The sequence below is a fragment of the Alligator mississippiensis genome, chromosome 9, assembly GCF_030867095.1.
Source record: "Alligator mississippiensis isolate rAllMis1 chromosome 9, rAllMis1, whole genome shotgun sequence".
Lineage (NCBI taxonomy): Eukaryota > Metazoa > Chordata > Crocodylia > Alligatoridae > Alligator > Alligator mississippiensis.
Genome location: NC_081832.1, coordinates 73602669 through 73623259, shown reverse-complemented (window position 1 = coordinate 73623259; position 20591 = coordinate 73602669). Strand labels below are relative to the sequence as shown.

The 20591-nt window shown below is 49.6% G+C and overlaps 1 protein-coding gene across 1 annotated transcript in view; it reads left to right on the top strand.

Moving 5' to 3' along the window:
- RASGEF1C (RasGEF domain family member 1C) overlaps positions 1-20591 on the top strand; it is a 99053-nt gene that overhangs the window by 41948 nt on the left and 36514 nt on the right. Inside the window, exons 2-4 of the mRNA XM_059712888.1 lie at positions 13811-13993; positions 15479-15601; positions 18691-18828. Coding sequence (XP_059568871.1) covers positions 13811-13993; positions 15479-15601; positions 18691-18828 — 444 coding nt within the window. The remainder of the gene's footprint in view (positions 1-13810; positions 13994-15478; positions 15602-18690; positions 18829-20591) is intronic.

The window sequence follows — 20591 nt, the reverse complement described above, 5'->3', positions numbered from 1 at the left end:
GCTGCCAGCTAGACATCGAGTCATTGATTACTGCTCTCTAAGCCTGAAACTCCAGCCAGTTTTCTATCCACTTTGCAGTCCATTCACCCAGCCCAGTACTTCCTTAGCTTGCCTGCAAGAATGTGGTTGCAGACTATATTAAAAGCCTTGTTAAAATCAACTTGTACAACATCCGCCGGTCTCCCCGCATCCACAGAGCCAGTCACCTCATCATAGAAGGCAATCAGGTTGGTCAGGCATGACTTGCCCCTGGTGAATCCATAATGGCTGCTCCTAATCACCTTTTACTCCTCCAAGTGATTAGAACTGGATTCCTTGAGGATCTGCTCCAGGATTTTTCCAGGGACTGAGGTGAGGCTGACTGGTCTGTAGTTCCCTGGATCCTCCTTTTTCCTTTTCTTAAATATGAGCACTATGTTTGCCCTTTTCCAATCATCTGGGACTTCTCCTGCTTGCCATGAGTTTTCAAAGAGGATGGCCAGTAGCTAATCACATCAGCCAACTCCCTCATCACCCTTGGGTGCATCCCATCCAGCCCCGTGGACTTGTACACGTCCACCTTTTCTGAATAGTCCCTAACCTGATCTTTCATCACTGTTGGCTGCTCCCCTCCTCCCCAAACTGTGCTGCCCGGTGCAGTAGTCTGGAAGCTGACCTTGCCTGTGAAGACAGAGGCAAAAAAGGCATTGAGCTCTTCAGCCTTTTCTGCATCCCCTATCACCAGGTTGCCTCCCCATTCAGGAAGGAACCCACGCTTTCCCTGATCATCCTCTTACTACCGACATACTTGTAGTAATCCTTCTTGTTACCTTTCACATCCCTTGCTAGCTGCAACTCCAGTTGCGCCTTGGCCTTCCTGACTTCATCCCTGCACGCCCAAGCAATGCTCTTGTGTTCTTCCCTAGTTATTTGTGAGGTTTCTTTTGGGTGGATTGTCCAAAATCTATTGAAGTCAGTTGAATTCTTCTCACTGACTTCAATGGTTCCTGAATGGGGTCTTTAGCTTATACATTCCTTGGATCCGGGTCCATCTGTGAGTTTTATAGCATGGTTCTGGCACTTAGTGAATCACGTACATTTTTTAGAGTCTGATATGTTTCTATTCTGTTCACCATTATTTCAGATGCACCAAAAATAGTTCTGTATATCATTTGTGACTCTTTGCTAGGTGTTTTAGAGTGGCAGGGAACTGTAAGAGGTGAAGAAGTAAGGTTTGAGAAGAAGATGCATTGAAGACAATAAGTTGCCCAACTTTCATGAGTAACAGGGTAACTTGTAGTATGCAGCAGGACTGCAGATATATTTGACGGTTTGGTACTTTTTTTAGTATTCCTGTAACCATAGTAGTAGTAATTTTGTCACAATATACAGCGGGGCCCTGTCCGCTTTTCCTCAGACATGCCAAAGCTGTTGTTGAGAGTAGTATGGGATCACGTTATCAATTTATAGACCTCAGGGGCTGGATTCTGATCCTGCCCCTGGTGATAATCCTAAAAATGTCTGTCCACGGAGACTTGAGTTTGAATTAATCTGATGAGAGAATTTAGTCCCAGGCTGCACGAGAAGCTTTGTACCCGATGTGAATCCAGACAGAGTTGTTCTTCAGTGATTACACTTCATGGCTTTAGTTCATTTTTATTCCAAATGATGGCATTTTAAGATAAATGATGTGTTTGCTGCTCTGCTTGTTATTGAAGGGCTTTTATTATTGCTGATGTTACATGAAAAGGCAAGTTATTAGAAAAAATGTGGCGCTAACAAATTGAAGCCCCCAGGGAACTGTTGCCTGGATGGGATTTTGATTGGAATTCAATTTAATTGGCCATAAATCTTCCCATTTCTGATTTACATTCTACTTGGGACTGTCTACCAAATTCATGCTAATCAGTTTTTCGTTTTTTCCCCGTCAAACAAAATTTACAGACGTGAGCATAAACAAGAACGGTCCCCCAGCAAGGTGACCTTGTCCTTGCACGCAGCATACTGGTAATTGAGTTAGCGCCACCTCCTCGCCTATAAATCGGGCCACTTTCAATCGCAACCTTATCGTCAGATTTTTAGGTAATTGGTAGGCCTCATTGGTTTTCCAGTGTAATATTTTGATTGCAAAATATCTGATGTAAAGCTGAAATACAGCAGCAGCTATGATCATGCTCATCATCATTGCGTTATCCTGTTAGAACAAATGCTGCTGATTAGATACGTGCTTCTCTCCCCCCATGGACTGACTTACAGTGTAGGATCAGGAACCAAACATAGGCTTTGTCTTGACATGGCAACATCGGGTGTCAAAGGGAGTCAAAGCCCCCGGAAATCATGGGAGAGACTCCCACTGATTTCTGGGGGCTTGGAATGAAAAGTTCAGGTCAGGAAGGGAAAGGGCAGCTGGTAACATTGTACACGTGCGAGTCGGGGTCCTTGGGAAGGAGGGGTCACAGATGGGAGCAGGGGCGTCCCCCTCTGCCATGCCTGCTCCGTGCCCATCAGGGACTGGCAGTCGGTGCAATAGCCCTTTGCTTGGGTGTGTGCTGTCACAGATATGCGAGCTTGGAGCTCCTGGGTCACGTGTCTTGACTAAAGCTGGTTAAATATTTTCTGTCACCTTTCTGATGGAAAAATGTCTGCTCTGGACAGAAAAATGTCGGTGTCTTTCTTTGAGAAACAGAAGGCCTGAACATCACTTTTTTTTTTTTTCAATTGACTTGCGTCTACATTGCCTCATGGGCCTCAGGATTCATGGCTTCATGTCTTCATTCCCTTGTCTCTGGGCTGATGGGCTGCTCCCGCTCTCCAAGAGTAAGACCATCCAGGGAGCAAGATTGAAACTCCAGCTCCCATGAAGCACCAGGCCGATACTTCTGGACTGAAACATTGGTTTTGGCCAAAATAGTTTGGTTTCCAGTTTGGTGGGGGGGGGTTGCCAAAAAAATACATTTTCCAAATATGAAAGATGACTTGGATGACTACACGGTCCGGTGGGTGGCAAATTGGCTGGAGGGTCGCACCCAGAGAGTCGTGGTGGATGGGTCGGCTTCGACCTGGAAGGGTGTGGGCAGTGGGGTCCCGCAGGGCTCGGTCCTGGGACCGATACTCTTCAATGTCTTCATCAATGACTTGGGCGAGGGAGTGAAGTGTACTCTGTCCAAGTTTGCAGATGACACAAAGCTATGGGGAGAAGTGGACACGCCAGAGGGCAGGGAACAGCTGCAGGCAGACCTGGATAGGTTGGACAAGTGGGCAGAAAACAACAGGATGCAGTTCAACAAGGAGAAATGCAAAGTGCTGCACCTAGGGAGGAAAAATGTCCAGCACACCTACAGCCTAGGGAATGACCTGCTGGGTGGCACAGAGGTGGAAAGGGATCTTGGAGTCCTAGTAGATCCAAGATGAACATGAGCCGGCAGTGTGACGAAGCCATCAGAAAAGCTAACGGCACTTTATCGTGCATCAGCAGATGCATGACGAATAGGTCCAAGGAGGTGATACTTCCCCTCTATCGGGCGCTGGTCAGACCGCAGTTGGAGTACTGCGTGCAATTCTGGGCGCCGCACTTCAAGAGGGATGCGGATAACAGAGAAGGGCCACTCGTATGGTCAAGGGCCTGCAGACCAAGCCCTACGAGGAGAGACTAGAGAAACTGGACCTTTTCAGCCTCCGCAAGAGAAGGTTGAGAGGCGACCTTGTGGCTGCCTATAAGTTCATCACGGGGGCACAGAAGGGAATTGGTGAGTATTTATTCGCCAAGGCGCCCCCGGGGGTTACAAGAAACAATGGCCACAAGCTAGCAGAGAGCAGATTTAGACTGGACATTAGGAAGAACTTCTTCACAGTTCGAGTGGCCAAGGTCTGGAACGGGCTCCCAAGGGAGGTGGTGCTCTCCCCTACCCTGGAGGTCTTCAAGAGGAGGTTAGATGAGCATCTAGCTGGGGTCATCTAGACCCAGCACTCTTTCCTGCCTATGCAGGGGGTCGGACTCGATGATCTATTGAGGTCCCTTCCGACCCTAGCATCTATGAATCTATGAAGACAGCTCAAGTGCTCAGCCCTTAGGAGTAAGTCCCCCTTCAGGTTGATGGATTGTGTCCAGTTGAGAGTATATCCCACCCAAAGTCTCATAGTGGTCGTCTCACTTTTATTACCCGAGTCCAGTCTTGTCCCACAGATGTGTGTCTTGTTATCAGTGCCAATGGCCAAGTGGAAACTCAGAACAGCACGACTAAAGGCATACATCTTCTAGAGTGACTTGTGATTTTGGGGGGGCGTCTGATGCTCAGACACCTTTTCTGGCATCTTAGATTTGATACCCTAAATCTAAGCCACCCAAAATCGCTTGCTACGCTTGTAAAATCTGGGTCATGGGCGTCTCCGTTGCGGCTTCCAGTCTACGCGAGGAATAAGCAGGAGCACAGGGAGGATCCTACGTACTACTGAATTGAATCACTTATTTATACTTAGAAGTTTGCAATCACATTTTCCCACCTTCTCATTCCCCCAGTGCTTATCCCTTGCGATTACTGTGCATTTGTACGTTGCATGGCTTCATTATAGCCCTCATTTAAACATCCCCGGTGTTAGCGGGATTGACAGGCTGAGTTTTGTGCAATTTTACAACTTCACGGACTGTAAATTGAATGTTTTATGGCCTGTTGAAAAAGGTGAAAAGAAAGCAACATCTGCCACCAGCTTCCTAATTACATCAGCATCAAATACATAATAATGTTCTTAACACCACCCACGTGCACTGAAAAACCATTTATAACCCCAGCCCTGACAACCAGAAAGTTAGTGCAGTATGTGACTTACTTTCCTCCGGCTTCCTAAAACACCAGTGATCTCTCCCTCTCAATCTTCCCCCGTTCCCCTCCTGCTAAAACAGTGGGAGAAAGATCAGGATGTTTATGACTTAAGAACTGTGAATGTATTTCTCTGCTAAAACGAATAGCTTTACAATTAGCATGGAAAATGTACCTCCCAGAAAGCAGCCAGTGATAGATAGGGTCCCCCCGGCTCTCCAGTTTTTGTTACTCGTATAATAGTGGCGATCTCAACTGAGATCGTGGCCCCTTTGGGCTAAGTGGCGTGCAAACACAGAGCAAGAGACTGTCCTCGCTCCAAAGAGATTAGAGTCCAAATGGACAAACCAGACAAAGGGGGAAAGAAAAGGGAATGGTGTTATCTCCACCTTGCAGAAGAGACATGGAAGGATGGAGCGGGTAAGCACCTTGCTCACAGCAATGGAGGTCTGTGCCAGGGCAGGGAACGGATGCCAATTTTCTCCATCTCAGCCCAGGATGTCAACCAGCAGGTTTTGCTCTTCTATTCCTTTCTCTTAATCTGTTGGTGGATCTTGCATTCAGTGGATTGTGAGAAGGGTGAATTGCTCCAGCACGACCATGCTGCATCCTTCCACCTTCATTTATATGGAGCTGGATTTGCACAGAGACCTGAACCGGCTCCATTAGTCAAGTGGCTCCGAGGCCCAGCAGCTCCTCTGGCAGACGTGCAGTCATGAAATAATGATGTGGCGAAGCTTTCCTAGATAAGCAAGCATGATCCCAGCATGCCATTAGCACAAAGCTCAGAGCTTTAGAGATCTTGGCTTGGAGAATGAGGAAGAAGATGAAAGTGCTGCTCTGAGCTGAAGTTTTTATGGCATCCTCAAAACGGGGCTTCCCCAGTCCTTCCTACTCTATAGTCCCTACAAGGAGAGCCTAGACATCAGCTACACATAGCATTGTGCAGTAAGCGTGCCCAAATCCTCAGGTCTTTACTTACTGAGCTTTCAGACTAATGCCCATTGCTGTGGAGGGCTTACACCGGGAAAGAATGAGGTCGAAACCCTGGATTCACCCCCCACAGTTTAAACGCGTCACCTTTTTTAAAAACAAAATGCTTTGATCATGTCGACCATTATGGCATGGATCCCTGCCCTGTTTAAGCTTTTCCCTGAGACCATACAGATACCATATCGGAAATGTAGGCATCTCAGTGTGGCTTTCCCAACTCTCCAGAGAGCGGTGCAGAGGAGCAGCAAGCCGTCGTTGTTAGCCCAAAAGGGCTGGACTCTCTTGCTGTGGCTCTTATATCCAGAGCATCCCAAAAGCACTTCATGAGTGACCGAGGGAGCGGGTGACGAGGCCGTGGCCACGGTGGAGACGGTTAGGCACCCTGCCATCTTCGGTAACTCGGAGCAGGGTATGGGCAGCTAAAATGCATCTGTGGAGAAGAGCAAGTCAGACTTCAGTGAATAAAGGCAGCAAGGAAAGAGGTATCAGGACGGGAGTAAATCCCATGGGGAGGTACAGATAGGTAAGCACTGACAAGACACGATAGCGCTTTCCTAGCTTTTGGCTTGGCGACCTGTCGAAGAGCGCTCCCAGTATTATTCCCTCCGCCCCACGTGGACACGCAACCGCTGCTTCCCAGTACAATGGGAGAAAGCAGATTAGTTGGGCAGTGGGTTTTTTTGAATGCTTGCAACAGGCCTTCACTGTAAAGACCCAGCAGATGACAAATAAATGCTTGGAGAGGGCAGGGCTGTAAATCCAGAACGTTAATACTGGCCTATTAATCTGGTGCTTACAGGCCCCTAAACGCTGCTCCTTGCAAACAGGCATGATTAGTCAGACAAAAGCAGCTCGCGCTTCACGTTAAAATGTCTGGTGTCTTCAGCCAGCGTTGCCGAGAGGTCTTGCTGCCTAACACTGCTTGCTAACAGGGAAGGCGTCCTGGCACGAGGTGTTGCCTTCAAGCAGTCTGTCGAGTTCAGGACGAAGGATGCTCCCAGCAAAATAAGCCTTGGCTAGGTGACCTGTTCTGCGCTGTGTCTACCAAACACCAGTTGCTAAACCTTGAAGGCAAAGCAATGACAGAGGCTCTTGTGCCAGGCCTGGGGGATGACTAGAGATACCGTAGGCTGGCACTCGGCAGTCTTGTCTGCTCTTCTTCGCGGCGGCATTCGCTCACAGTATGACCCAGCCGCTTTCTTCCTTCCTTTTCTCATTTCGTCATTAATCTGCGTCTTCTTACACTGTAAGCGTCTCGGAGCAGAGCCTGCCCTGACTGTCCATACGTGAGCACCTTGCACCGTGCTGCAATGAAATGAAATAGATGGCAGGAGGATTAGAGGTGAATTTGCACAGGATTTTCAGTGCTCTGCGCAGATCCCCGTAGCTGATCTGCACTTCATCGGCTCATACCCTATGGACAGAGGCTGCTGCTCTCGGGCTCTGCCGGTGCGGTCCTGGCCTGACACAGCGGGCAGCTGGGAGACCAAAGGGAGCGGAAGATCCCATCTCTCAGCCCCCGGGGCAATTGCATACGAGCAAACCCTTTCACTCGGTTCTTCCCAGGTTGCTTTGTGCAGCCACGGCAGCTGGTTGGTGCGATCGAGCGGACTGGAAAAAGCATTACATCAAAAAAGTGTCATCCAAAAATGCTGAATTGTTAAAACTGAGCATGTTCCCAGGAACATCATGTTCTTGATGGAAATTTAATCCAAAAAAGTATATCAGTGTCAGGTGGGAATGGAGAGGGAAGCCACTGCGCAGCCCAGAACAGCAAGGACCCTTGGAGCTGGGGCATTCAGCGGGGATGTGGGATACTCAGTTCAAGTCTGTACTCTGCCTGGCTAATGCCGGCCGGCAGCCAGCGGTCTGGTGGCTAGAGCGCCCCTGGGACGCGGAAGAATGGCAGAGCCAGACGACTCTGGGATGCTGGCCCCATCAGGTCTTGTTAATTTTGCAGCGGGGTGGGTTTCTTTGTCGCTCTTTGTGGGAAAACCATTCAGAAGGGCTTCTGTTGAAGCACAGAAGTTGCAATCCCGGAATTTTGTAGCCTGTAAAAGCAATTTCCCACCAGCTCTACTCGGCACATGATGCTGACTTTCCTCCTTGCTTCTCCCCGAGAGAGATGGAACAGATGGAAGGGCGAGAGGAATTCAAGATCAAAAGTAAACAGCATGATTAGCTTTTTGATACAAGGATGAAACACTTATTACATCAAAGCCGGCAAAAATAGATTAAATGCTTCTCGTATTACTTATTGTGTCCGCATTAGCTGGAGTCAGGGGCAGTTTTATAGCAGCTTCTGGAGCCCTGTAAGGACTGGATCTAGGAAGGTGGTATCTGACTCTTTCTACCCTGGGTCGTGTGACTGGTGCCAAGAAGTAAAGGAGCAATTTGTAGGTCAGGCCCATTTGAAATGCTCGGTGGCTGTGTAGTAGGAGACAGCGTCCACACAGGGGGAAGGAGACCAGTCTCCTGTGAAGCCTTAGCAGGCTCTCCAGTACCCGCTCTGCTCAGTCTCCTAGGTTGAAAGATATTTTGGTGCCTAAAGATGCACCGAGGTGCTGGGAGGGATTTTTCTTTTCAAAGCACCTGAAGTTTCAACTTGAAATCGGTGGGAGGTGAGTGCCCAGCTTGCTTGGGCACTTCTGCAAATCCCGGAGGTGCCTGTCTATCTTCAGACACTTAAAAACCACTGGAAATCTGGCTCGTTGTATCCACCTAATACAGCAAGGTTTGAAGTTAGTCCCCTGGCTAAGTTCCTTTCACTCCTGCTTAGCACACAACCTTGGACACTGACTTTGGCAACCTTAGCCTGCAACCTGGACCTAGTAAGGTAGTATCTGACTCCTGCTGCCCTGGGTCGTGTGACTGGTGCCAGGAAGTAAAGTCGCAGACCTAGGCTTTGTCTCCAGTGTCTGGTTTCTGCTACCAGAGTGACCACAGCCAAGTGCTTCTGGAAGAGCAGTCTTGCTTCTGCCAGCACCTCTTGACTCCACGCGCCGTGATGGGCGTAGGTGGAGGGGGGCACTCCCGGGAAGTGCCCGCTGCTGATGGGGTGGTAGCAGATGGCAGACGGCTTACGAGCGCTCACACACCTCCTGCCCACTGCTGGACATCCGCAGAAGCTTTCCATCGGTCAGAGAGGAGGTGTACGTCTGCCAGCAGGCAGGAGGGCTTCTGCCGCATGCACAAGCACGTGCCCAAGATTGAATCCTGCTGGATGCCCGCTGTCCAGTATGAGCACGGTTAGACTGACCCCGAGCAAGCCTGCTCCTGCCACGAGCAGAAACCTGTGCAAGGGACTGACCACGAGCTTTGCAGCTGCTAGTGCAAAAACCTGTGCACGTCTTCTGGGATTTGTAGGGAAGTCCTCCTTCCCGCCTGTCGAACGCTGCCACGCAGGCTCTCAGCACAGCACCGCTCAGAGTTTTAGTTCTTTCTGGCTCAGTGGATCAAGTCCCCAAATCCTTTCTTGGCCTCTGCTGAATCCCGAGGTGGGTAAATCATCTCGCTGTGCGTTTTTACCAAAAGAAAACATAATTTTTACTTAGCATTGTGTCATTTATTACACATCAGAGACTTCTAAAGCCTCGCGCAGTAGAAATCACTGAGTTGGAATATCATGCTGACCCAGTTGGGAAAGCCAAAAAGCAGTGCATTGACGTAATTCTCCCGTTTCTTTTTTAGATAGCTTAGTTAATTTTTAAATGGCTGTAATACAGTGAAACAAAGTCATAGAAGAACTACAATATAAAAGCTCAAGAGTTTAATGAATATGTAAGAAAGGAAGGGAGAGAAAAGAGCAAGAGGAATAAAAGAACAGTTGTGTGAGCTAAAAATCTATCTTTGTTATGAATATAATATTGAAATGGTCCCCCTTTTTCTGCAGTGGAAATATGCTACTTAGGGTTATAATATATGCAGTGTAATTCTTCAGGTCCGGCAGGCTGCATTTTGATTATCTGATATAAGTGTCTTTGAAGAGTGGATATTGCCTGAGCTTTGCATCTCATTATCCTTGGCCAACTACATCATATCTCCCATTTAAAACCCTTAAATAAGCACAGCAGGACGCAGCGGATTCTGTTGCTTCTTGCTTCTCTGGAGGTCACTGGTTTCCCGAGCTGTAAACTAGGGAACGGCACACAAAGAGCGTTCTTGATTAGCACCGGTTGTATTGGCCAGATTTGTCCACTGCCCTGTGCCCTGTCTGCTCGGTTTTTCCTCCTGCAAAGTGGATACAACTCGCCACGGTTGGGAGCGAGTGGCATTTAACGCTCCCTCTGCATTGGCTGACTGTCCCCTATGCAAGGGCTGCCGAAGATGCTGTTCTATTTCCCCCTCTCCCCTAGGATGCCTTCAGAAACCCCCACCAAAAGAAAAGTATCTTCCCCTGGACTTTCTTAAGGAGCACTCCAATGGTTTGAATGCAGGAATATGCTGGATCTCTCGCGCCTTTTCTTTTCTTGGGGAATACACCCACTCGCCCAGACCGCCTGCCAATAACCCCCTCAATGCCCACCAGCAACAAGAGGGCTCAAGAGATGGATGGTATTTAACTGCCATCACTCCTAGAGCACTTAGCAATGGCCCTTTTTTAGTTGTGGGCCTTTATGTGCCGAGTAGCCTGGGCTGGCCGGGCACTAAGAAGGTTTGTGGCCTTGCACGGTTGTGTAAAGATACAGCCGGGTTGATTGTGGTTATATTTGCCAGGTTTGAAGTTAAACAGGAAGCCTTCACCTTCTCACCTGACATCAGTGTATCGCAATAGCATATGCAAGGGATGGGACAAGATTGCAACACACGGAGAAAAAGACACGTGTGCCCATTATTAACATCCATCACTGCAGACAAATAAGACAAATATCCCTTGGTTTTTTGCATTCAGTGCACTCAGTGTTTTCATTTTCTATATTATGATGATTGATAGCGTATGTCCATCTACAGCTCCTTCCAGAAACAGATCTGCATTAAAGGGAATCCGTCTTTGCATGTTGTTCAAAAGGACAGGAAGAACAGTTTGATTTTCGGTTGCAGCTTGGGAAAGAGCCCGCACGCAGCATGCTGCCTTCCCGCTTAACACAGTACTGTCCTTGTTGGAGTGAACTTCAGTCCAGGGTTTGATAGGGCAAAAGCTTTACTTTTCACTCAGGTTTCTTAGTCTGGTCCGGTCACCCTTCACTATGTGCAAGACTCTGCCTGCATAATGCTGCTCACCGGGATTTGAACTCGAGACCTTCCCTACTGCAGCACAAGCCTCTTTCCCAGCAATGTCTTAAGCTGGCAGTTGTACAAGGCTGTTATCTGCCTGCGAACCAGCTCCCGCGGAGGCCGTGAGCATCTGCCAGTGGATTTTTGGAATCTGATTCAGCGGCGCGTGGTGGGAGGTGGAGTTCTGTGTTTCTTACCGCAAGCAGCACCGACGACAGCTGCACACGCCCTGCTTATTTAGCTTGAAAAACCCAAATGATTTTTGGAAGTAGCATACATTGCATTGTTCCCCAAATTTCCCTCATAATGAGATGCAGAGGTTCAGGCAGTCGCCTCTTCAGACACATTACTATTGGATAATAAAAATGGTGCTGACAATGAGGAATTACACGGCACAAATTATATCCCTGAAATCTGTATTTTGCATTGATGCAAGAAAATGTCCTATAAATTTACAGCTTTTTAACTCTATTCCTGGCTCAGGCAACACGATAGCCAGGAGATTTATTTTGCGATCTATATGAACATGTAATCTTTCTTGGGATTATTGCCATAGAAACAAGAGGTAACAGAGAGAGTGTTAGAAATAACAAATGGGATTTGGCAGTCTTTTCCCCATTTAATGCCCGGGGTCTGAACAGGGTACAAAAAGCAGCAATTATTTGCTATTGGAGCCTTATTAACAAACGCATCTGCACACTCTTTAAAATTAGAGGCTGCAGCTCCCATTCGTGCAAGAGTGACACATATTCAATTACCTTCACAGAGATTTTGTTCTTAAAACTAAAATAAAAGGGCCCTGCAGTCTATTTTGGTTTTCTGTCAAGGCTGAATTTTCTTTTTTTTTAGTTGCTGCTAAGCCGGGGGCTGCCAACATTAACAGTGTCGGCATACCTCTTTGGAGGGGGGGTGAGAGTCGCTCCGTGTCCAGGCTGCATGCATCCCGAGCAGCGTACCCGTCTTTGAAGGGTGAAGTAATGAGAACTTTGATGATAAAGCCCAGTCTCCCGTGGCGCTCGGGTTCAGCTCATGGCCTCTTTCATGTGTTCACACAGGCGTCTTGATCTGTGGCCTGGAGGAGCTCTCTGAATTGGCCAGGCTTTGGCAATAGTGTAAGCTGGGGGCAATGTGAGGGTTGCGACGGGGTGAGGGGCACTCGCTAAACGCCAGCTTTGTAGTCACAAAAGCGTCCATTGTACGGGCAGCGAAAGCAGAGCTCGCTAGCGCGCCGCGCCGAAGGTCGTGAAATGGGAGCGCATGCGATGGATGCGCAGGGCCGGGTCGCAGGCAGCATGCAAGATGTGGGGCAGCAAAAACCTGTGCAGGGGAGGGGGTCGGAGGGAGACGGGCCAGAAGCCTCTCTTCCCCCGTGAGCTGACCACAGCAGATGAGCGAGCATCAGGCAGGATGTCTCTGCGTGAGCACGCAGCCCTGGCAGGGCTCGCTCTGCCTTGCAGCCTTGCGTGCTTCCCCGTGGGAGGTCTGGGGCCGGAGGCTGCAGGACACGGCTTGTTCGTCAGTCGGCGAGAGATTATGCTCTCAGCAAGAGCTGGAGCCTCGGCTGACCTGAGGGTTGGAAAATGCCTCTCTTGAACTCCTGGTGCTTGTCCCAGTTTAAACCTCCCAGATACGAGCGGGCCAGTGTCTTGTCTGATGTACCTGTCACCCCCCATCCCACCGCTGGGGCAGAGCAGTGTCTGCGGGTGATTTTGGGGCCAGCTGGATGCGTGTTGCAGCCCACAGTATAACCATCCTCTAGACCCCCAAGTTGGACCGAAATGAGTGGGCTGACGGGATAAACTCTAAAAGCAGCCCGTAAATCCCAGCACAGGCGGCCGCTGCAACAGAGACAGCAGGAGTGCAACTAATGTCAGGACTTTCAAGGCCTGGAGTCTGAAATCGTGCCCTGGGTTCCCACGTAGACACCTACCTACACGGCTTGGTATTCAATATTCAGAGCACCCAGTGCCTCGTACCGCAGTCGGTGGGTGCTGAGAGTGAGCAGATTTATTGAAGCGTGCTTGTATAGAGTTAGGAGACCAGTTTCAGGCCCCTGGGGTTAACAGGCTCCGCCAAAAAAAAATTACTGATGTTCCTGGCTTTTTCGCGCTTTCCTATTATTCCTTCCGTCTCCTTTGTGCTTCCTCTGGTTCTCTTGCTGCCTTCTCCTTGCCGAGTCCCAGGCACGGCCACCTTCCCGGTGCCCAGTCCCTTCTTTCCTCCTCCTCGACCCTCACTACTCCCATATCCTTCCTTCTCCTTCTCCTCGCTCTGCAATCCCTCGTGCTCCCTCCTTCATCTCCTGGGAGCCGTGGGATCTTCAGCCCATGTCCCGAGCCACAGCTGAAACCTACCCTCTGTCTCCTGGCCTGTGCTTTAGTTGTAGCTCCATGGGTATGGTGGTGCCTGCTTCAAGGGGCTCATGGATTCAGGTCTGTGGCTTCCACATTGTCCCAAGAAGCTGCTACGGGTCCAGGCCAAGTGTATCCTCTGCGGCAATCTCCAGGGCCAGGAGCAGGATGGAGATAGGAGAATGCTGCTTCTATTACTCTGTGCCAGGGGTGCCATGGGCAGTTGCCTTCCTCCTCCAGAAACAAGTCTCTTGTTTTCTTGCAGCAGGTTTCCCAGAGCAGGTGTGGTCAGGAGGCAGTGCTGCGTGTCAGCGAGGGCGTTGCATATCCAGGATAGCTCTCTCGTCCTACAAACGGGAAGCCCTGCTTGCAGTCTCTCTTAACCACCAGGTTGTTCCTGTGCCGCAGGGGTTCAGGGCCTCCAAGCTGCCTCCTGACAGGTACCTCTTTCTCTTGCAGGAAGGCATGCCCCAGACGCTGAGCTCAACCAGCATGTTCGCTCCCTGCGGCTTCAGTCCCCATCTACACTCATCGAAAGAAGATGACCAAGGTGGACTGATCTTCCAGGATGGAAACCTCACCTCAGCCTCTCTAGATGCTTTAATCCAGCACCTCATACCTACTGCTGATTACTACCCAGAAGTAAGCAGTGTTTCAGCTTAGCTTTGATGAATTGAGGCGCTTTATGCCCAAATGCAAATGTGCCCATTTAAGAACTAAGAGGGGTCGTTTGAAAACTGAAACAGTTCAAGTTGGGTAAATCGACGCATTGCTTTAAATGTCGTTGCAGTGCTTTGGTAATTGTTCCCATGCAAGAGCCTCCAGTTCGGGATCCGCTGCCTGGTTAAATAAGACAAAAGGGAAATAAAGCGCTGGTGATGATGAATTTGCAATTTAGCAGGCAGGGGGGCACTTAAAAAATAGCAGCACATCCCGGAGAGGCTTAGTTGTCGGCTGTAGCAAAATAGCTCTGAATCTGAACGAGCGGTAAACTAGCTGAACTTCAGAGGCCGCTAGAATCGCCCAGACCGCTCTGTGCGCGTGTGGCATTCCCTGAGTGAACATAGAGCCACGGCTTGTGGCAGCTCACAACGTGCCTAGGTTATCCTATGCAAACTCGTAGTGCCTCTGCACATGAGCACAAACTCAGATCTTTGTTTCACCGGTGTCAGTGCAGAATAACTCTACTGAGAACGAGAATCAAATCCAAGAGGTCAAATTCTCCTCTTACACTCATGCAGCCCTTTTGACTTCGGTGGATTTGCCATGTCTCGGTGGAGTTGAGGGCAGAGTTTGATGGGAAGACTTTTAAGTGGTAATGCGTCCCAGTGCAATGGTCTGTATTATAAAGTAGCAAAGAGGATGACTGAATTTTGGGCAGTTTAAGGGCTCAGGAAAGGTATCAATGCAGAACGCTCAGTGAGTCTTAAATTAGCAAGAGCTCATTTTCTGCTCAGCTGAAAATAAATAATAAAAAAAAAGGAGAAAAGCAATAAAAAATAGGTAATGGCCAAATTAGACTGTCAGATTTGTTAGTAGGCAGTGTGCAGGATGTAAAATCTTTTACTTGCTCTTTGGGGGCAGGGGTGGGTCTGTGGGAAGGAGCCTGAAGGTTAGGGCACAAAATGACGTTGCATACTATTTAAGGATTCGTCCTGGAGATTCATGCATATATTTCGAACCTGCTGGAAAAATACCGTTTGAATAAACATTTATTCTACGGACCTGACATTTCAAAGCTGCGGTGACTTTTAGGTCTGCGTATGACTTTGCTAAGGCTTGGCAGTATAACTGCTCACAAGGAAAGATGTGTGTTCACGTGTTTATAATTTAATAAGTACAACATAATCTTCTGCTTGTGAACCTCCAGGTAGACATGCCGGGGTCCCTTGGGCAGTCATAAATCAATCAATCCGACGTCACTATTTACAGACGTGCTGTACCCATGCATTGTAAGCTCAAGGCGAGTGTGTGCCTAAATGCCTGTGTCTCTTTGTAAATGGGGGATCGGAAGCAGCTGTGCCTTGTAAGAAGAGCAGGTCTAGAGATGGCATTCAAGGCATTTTCTGGCAAATGTTGCATGCTTTCCAGCCCTCTGAGAATAGGTTTGCCTCTTTGGCTCTGCAGAAGGCCTACATCTTCACGTTCCTGCTGAGCTCAAGACTCTTCATTGAACCTCACGAACTTCTGTCCCGGGTTTGCCACAAGTGCATCGAGCAGCAGCGCCTCGATGACCCCGTGCTGGATAAGGTGAGTTGTGTTGCACTGGGAAGGCTCAAAGCCCTTGCAAAGGGCTGCGAGGGCAGGGCTGATGGAGAGCGTTGCTGGGGTAGTCCTTGACACATCTGTCTGTTCACCTCCTCTCTGTCTGTACGAAACCGTTCCCAGAAAGGTTCTGGTCGTCCCTGGGAACCTGACATAATTGCATCCTACTGATATCATTGATATCCAAGGGCAGAGCTCCAGGTGCTAGTCACTCCAAATCCTCTTCTAACTTCCCTTTCCCCCGTCTCAGTCTTCCCAAGTGATTTCCCTTCTCACTTCTTTAAGGCTCTGATCAAGCCTCCAGGCTGCAAGGAGGGAGGATTTAAACCTCACACTGCCGATTGCAGTTGTCAGCCCAGCTCGCTCCTTCCCGTTTGTACTTAATGTGTCTGCCCTTTTGCTGTCTTGCTTCCGGTACGGTATGTAACAATTCCCTTCGGCCTCACCTGTCACTGTGAACTCCGCGTAATAGCATGCAACTACCTATTAACCTCCCCTTGTCTGTACTAACAGATCGCTCCCGTATAGGAGTGCCGGGAAGCGTTGCTTCCTCTGGCATACAAGGAATTGTGTTAAAGTAATAGTACGGTTGTGAGACGTGAACAGGATGAGAACGATCCAAGCTGCTCCTGCACCTGGAGAGCATCACGTTTTCCTGAAGGACCGCCCACGTTTGGGTATGGTGTGTAACACACTCCTACTGTACCCGGGGGCCTGGGCCTGTACCTGTACCTGGGGTGCGGCAGTCATGAAGATTACCCCCTCCCCTACTTGCTTGTTGGTGATGCCGTAGGCACTGACTTTTATTTTTTGCAGGGGGAGGCCTAAGATGATGCCCCCTCATCCCTCCCCCCAGAACAGAGCTGAGCAGAGCCTTTGGGGGGGCATGCCCCCCTCCCTGGGAGTACGTGCAACAGCAGGGAGCCCCCCCCCACCCCTGGATGAGCCACCTGTGACTCCGTCCCACTCCCCAACTTGGCCCTGGGCCCCGTGCACAGCCCTGGTTGGGCAGCATCCCCAGGCCCAGCCCCTGCCCCACTCCCTCCCTCACCATGGGTGCCTCAATCTGCCCCCCTGACCCCCATTGACTTACCTGCAGGCAGCTGCGGGAACTGCTCTCCACTGCTGCTGTGGTTGTATTGCTGGCCACGTGCATGTGTGCACACATGCATGCACGTGGTCCCCCCATGTCCCACTCTGCCAGCCTGCAAAGGGGACCCTGCCAGGCCTCACATGTTTCTGCGGTGAACGGAAAACCTGGATCCTGCACAATCCTGAGAAACCAGGACAAATGCTGTCCTGGCGCCATGCAGCCTGGGACTGGATGTTCACATTTCAGGACTGCCTCTCCCCCAAGGCAGGCCAGGGTCGTACAGACCTGAAGCCGACTAAGTGAGAGCAGTAACCTGAGACTATTTGTCTCGGGTTATATGCCGGATGCCGAACCCCCTACATGACGTGCCAGATACCTTTTTAATAAACATTTATTCTACGGACCTGACATTTCAAAGCTGCGGTGACTTTTAGGTCTGCGTATGACTTTCCTAGGGCTTGGCAGTATAACTGCTCACAAGGAAAGATGTGTGTTCACGTGTTAATAATTTAATAAGTGCAACACCATCTTCTGCTGGTGAACCTCCAGGTAGACATGCCGGGGCCACGTGGGCAGCCATAAATCAATCCGGTGTCGCTGGATCCGGGAGGAGCACAAAACAACTGCAGCCGCTTCTTCTGCTTGAAGAAGGGTGTTTGTACCCGAAAGCTTGCAAAAGAGAAATTTTCCAACTATTTAGTTGGTCTAATAAAAGAGATCAGAATTACCCAATGAACCTTGTCTGCCATGGTTGGGCTAAGCTTTTAAACACTGGAAAGCCCTCCTCGTGAGCATCCTTTCTACCCAGACTCAGCAGCACGCGATGCCTTGAATCATGTCCCATGACAGCACGCAATTCCCTCCTCCGGTGCATAAACCGAAGTAAACACCAGTTCACGCGGCTGGATAAAAAGACCCTCCCCGCTTGCAGGCCCAACAGAGCCTTTTCCTTAGCAGCCACCTGCTGATGTCGGAGCGTGTGCTTGGGGCAGGCTGACACTATTTTTAGAGCTGTGGTACTTTGAAACCTGTTGTTGGTGGAAAGCTGAACTATGCATTTTAACTGACTTTGTTGAAAAGCAGAGAGCTGTGGAGCAGAACGGTATCATTTTTCCTGATTACAGGGTGCTCGTTAGCTACGGGTTGGAGGGTACACCAGGAAACTGCTTGTTTTCATCTGCATTTTCTGTAAATAAAAATGCCATTGTTTGCTTGTGTTTTGGAGCGATTTGCCCTGCCTTCCTCCCCCCGCTTGTCGTTCCTCCCATGGACAATGGAAAATGAACACTTTGGAAGAAGCAGGAACCGGGAATGTATTGAGTTATATACGGCTGCACAGAGAAGGGTCTGCCCCAAATTCTCCTCTCCATCCCACAACATCTCTAAACTTATTCAACACTTGCATAAGGAGAAGAGGGCAGTATAATCGGTAGTCAGAGTTGGGGGAGGGACGTTACTAACACAGCTCACTTCTGTGTCTGTTCCTCCCCCAGGATTGCAGACAGTGTCCACTAAGTGGTAGATCCTGCCTGCCAGAAAGCAAAGCAGCAAAAGACTCCTCTGCTTGCTGCCCAAGAAATATTTAGTTTGCAACCAGTAACCAATGGAAGTGTGCACAGGACTCGAACAGGAGGAAAGATTGTCTGCTTTGGATTGGACGAGGCCAGATCTTTTAAACAAGGGCAGCAAAGTCGCCCCAACAACATGTGTCCCTCTGCCCAGAAACGGGTAATTGCGTGTACAACATCTGGGCAGATGTTGTACATCTGCATGTACAGCAGCACACAGGCGCTCTGAGTTTGCTTGCAGAAACGTGCCATTTGTGCCCAGGTGATTTGTTTGCATGTGTGCCGATTCTGCGGACACGACCTTAAATGCCTTCTTTGGAAATTTGGCCCCAACCACCATTAGTCCAGGCATTCTTCATGACTTTGCCGAATGGGTTTTCAGCCCGTCTCCAGCAGTCTCGTTTCTGTTTCAGGCCCGGATCAGAAAATTTGGACCCAAAATCCTGCAGCTGTTGGCAGAGTGGACAGAAACATTCCCCTATGATTTCCAGGAAGAGCAGATGATCGGCCACTTGAAAGACATGATTCACAGGATTGCTCCCTGTGACGAGGTGAGGCTGGTGGTGTTTCGAGGTGCTGGGGAATGCTCTGCTCAACCGTTTTCCTTTTTCCCTACTATGTTTTGTACCATGGGTCCCCATCCTATTGCTGAAGGCTTTTGTGAATGAACCCAGGTTTCATGAATGAAAGCCATTGTAGTTCCACTGAAAGCGGTGTTCGTTTTCGTGCTGATGTGGCTGTAGTATTTAGATAACTTAGATCACTACTAGGTTTTATTCCCCTCTTTCCCCCACCTCCCCATGCTTCTCTGCAGAAGGGACATGTTCTCTTTTGCAGATGAGGAGGTGAGGCACAGAGCAGATGCCATGATTTTCCCATGGTTTAGGCTAAAGCCTGAGGAATGAACCCCCCGACCCCAGCTGAGTCTCTGAGTACCCAAGCAGTGGTGGATGCAACCTGCCAGTGGGTTAACTGTAGCCTATGTAGGGCAGGGCAAGTAGCCAGATTCCTCTCAATTAATTTTAGAGGGCTATGTAAAGTCCTGGCTTGACTGAGGATACAGAAGTAATGATGCTTATCCTGGAAAAGATGCCCTCCAAGGGCATTCACAGTCCTCTCTGTCTCCCGACATGAAGCCTCACTTTCCCAATTCATCCCCACCTCTCCTCTCCTTGTTTCCTTGCATCCTCTTCCACCTGCATCCCTCATTTTCTATCTTTGCCGTTCTCCTTCTGTTCCCTCCCAGCTGCCCCTGAAAACTGCCCTTTTACTGCCCCTCCGGTCACTAGCAAGCCCCATAGGGGCCGGACTCACTCCGGTGTGAAACAGCCTCCACAGATCTCATCTCTGAGAGTTGTGGAGGCAGGATCCAGAAGCTGAACAGACACAGAACATCGCATTCAGAGTCTGGCTTAACTAATACCCCCGGGATTCGCGTTAAAGACCTCGAGATCAATGGGCCAGAACATTAGCTCATTTTGTATCCCATTAACTTTTGGCCATAAAGACTAAGGCTAGGGATGAAGGTGTCGGGGACTGACAGTGTTTTAGGGATCCCGTGTCATAGGGTGGCTTTGGGGAGAGTTTAAATGCTGAAAAATTAGCTGCGGGTTTCTTCGAGGGGCTCTGCCGGATGTGACGAAATTAGGATGGCATCTGCTGTCATTTTCCCGGGCCAGAGTCATCCCTGAGTTGCACCAGCAGAGGCTGGGATGAACCAGGGCACAAAACATGCATTTCAAGCCCCTCTTCTGGTTGAGGTGGGTAGGCGAGAAGCAACGTGAGCGCTGGACCTGCTGGCCCAGGAGAGACCTAGTGACCAGGAAGGAGGAGAGTTAAGGTTCTCTATGGCTGAGGTCTCTGCAGAGCAACACAGCTGGAGACCCCGTAATGCAGGTCATCAGTAGGGTAAATGAGCCTTCTTCCATGTCCTGGCAAAGACAGAAGCAGTCCCTGGGCAGGTAGCAGGTGACAGGTCCCGTTCTGGGCCCTAGCCTGTAGACGAGCTGGTACCAGGATGTTTAAAACCATGCCCAGGCATCAAGGTCTTCTCATCCTTGAGCCGCTGATCAGGGATCCCCAGGGGTGGATGGAGGATTGTCCTCCCTATTCTATAAAGGTGCTGAAGGGCAACATGGTGGGAGCCCAAACTGCTTGGTCCACTAGGCCTGGCTGCCTCCCGGACTCCAACCTTTCTGTCTTAAACCTTTGGGGAGAAAGGCACGAGTACGTGAATTTGCACCTTGAAGCCAGCACAGACCCAGGCAGGTCCAGTGGGAAGTCTCTTGCATGTCAGGGATGGAAAAATGCAAAT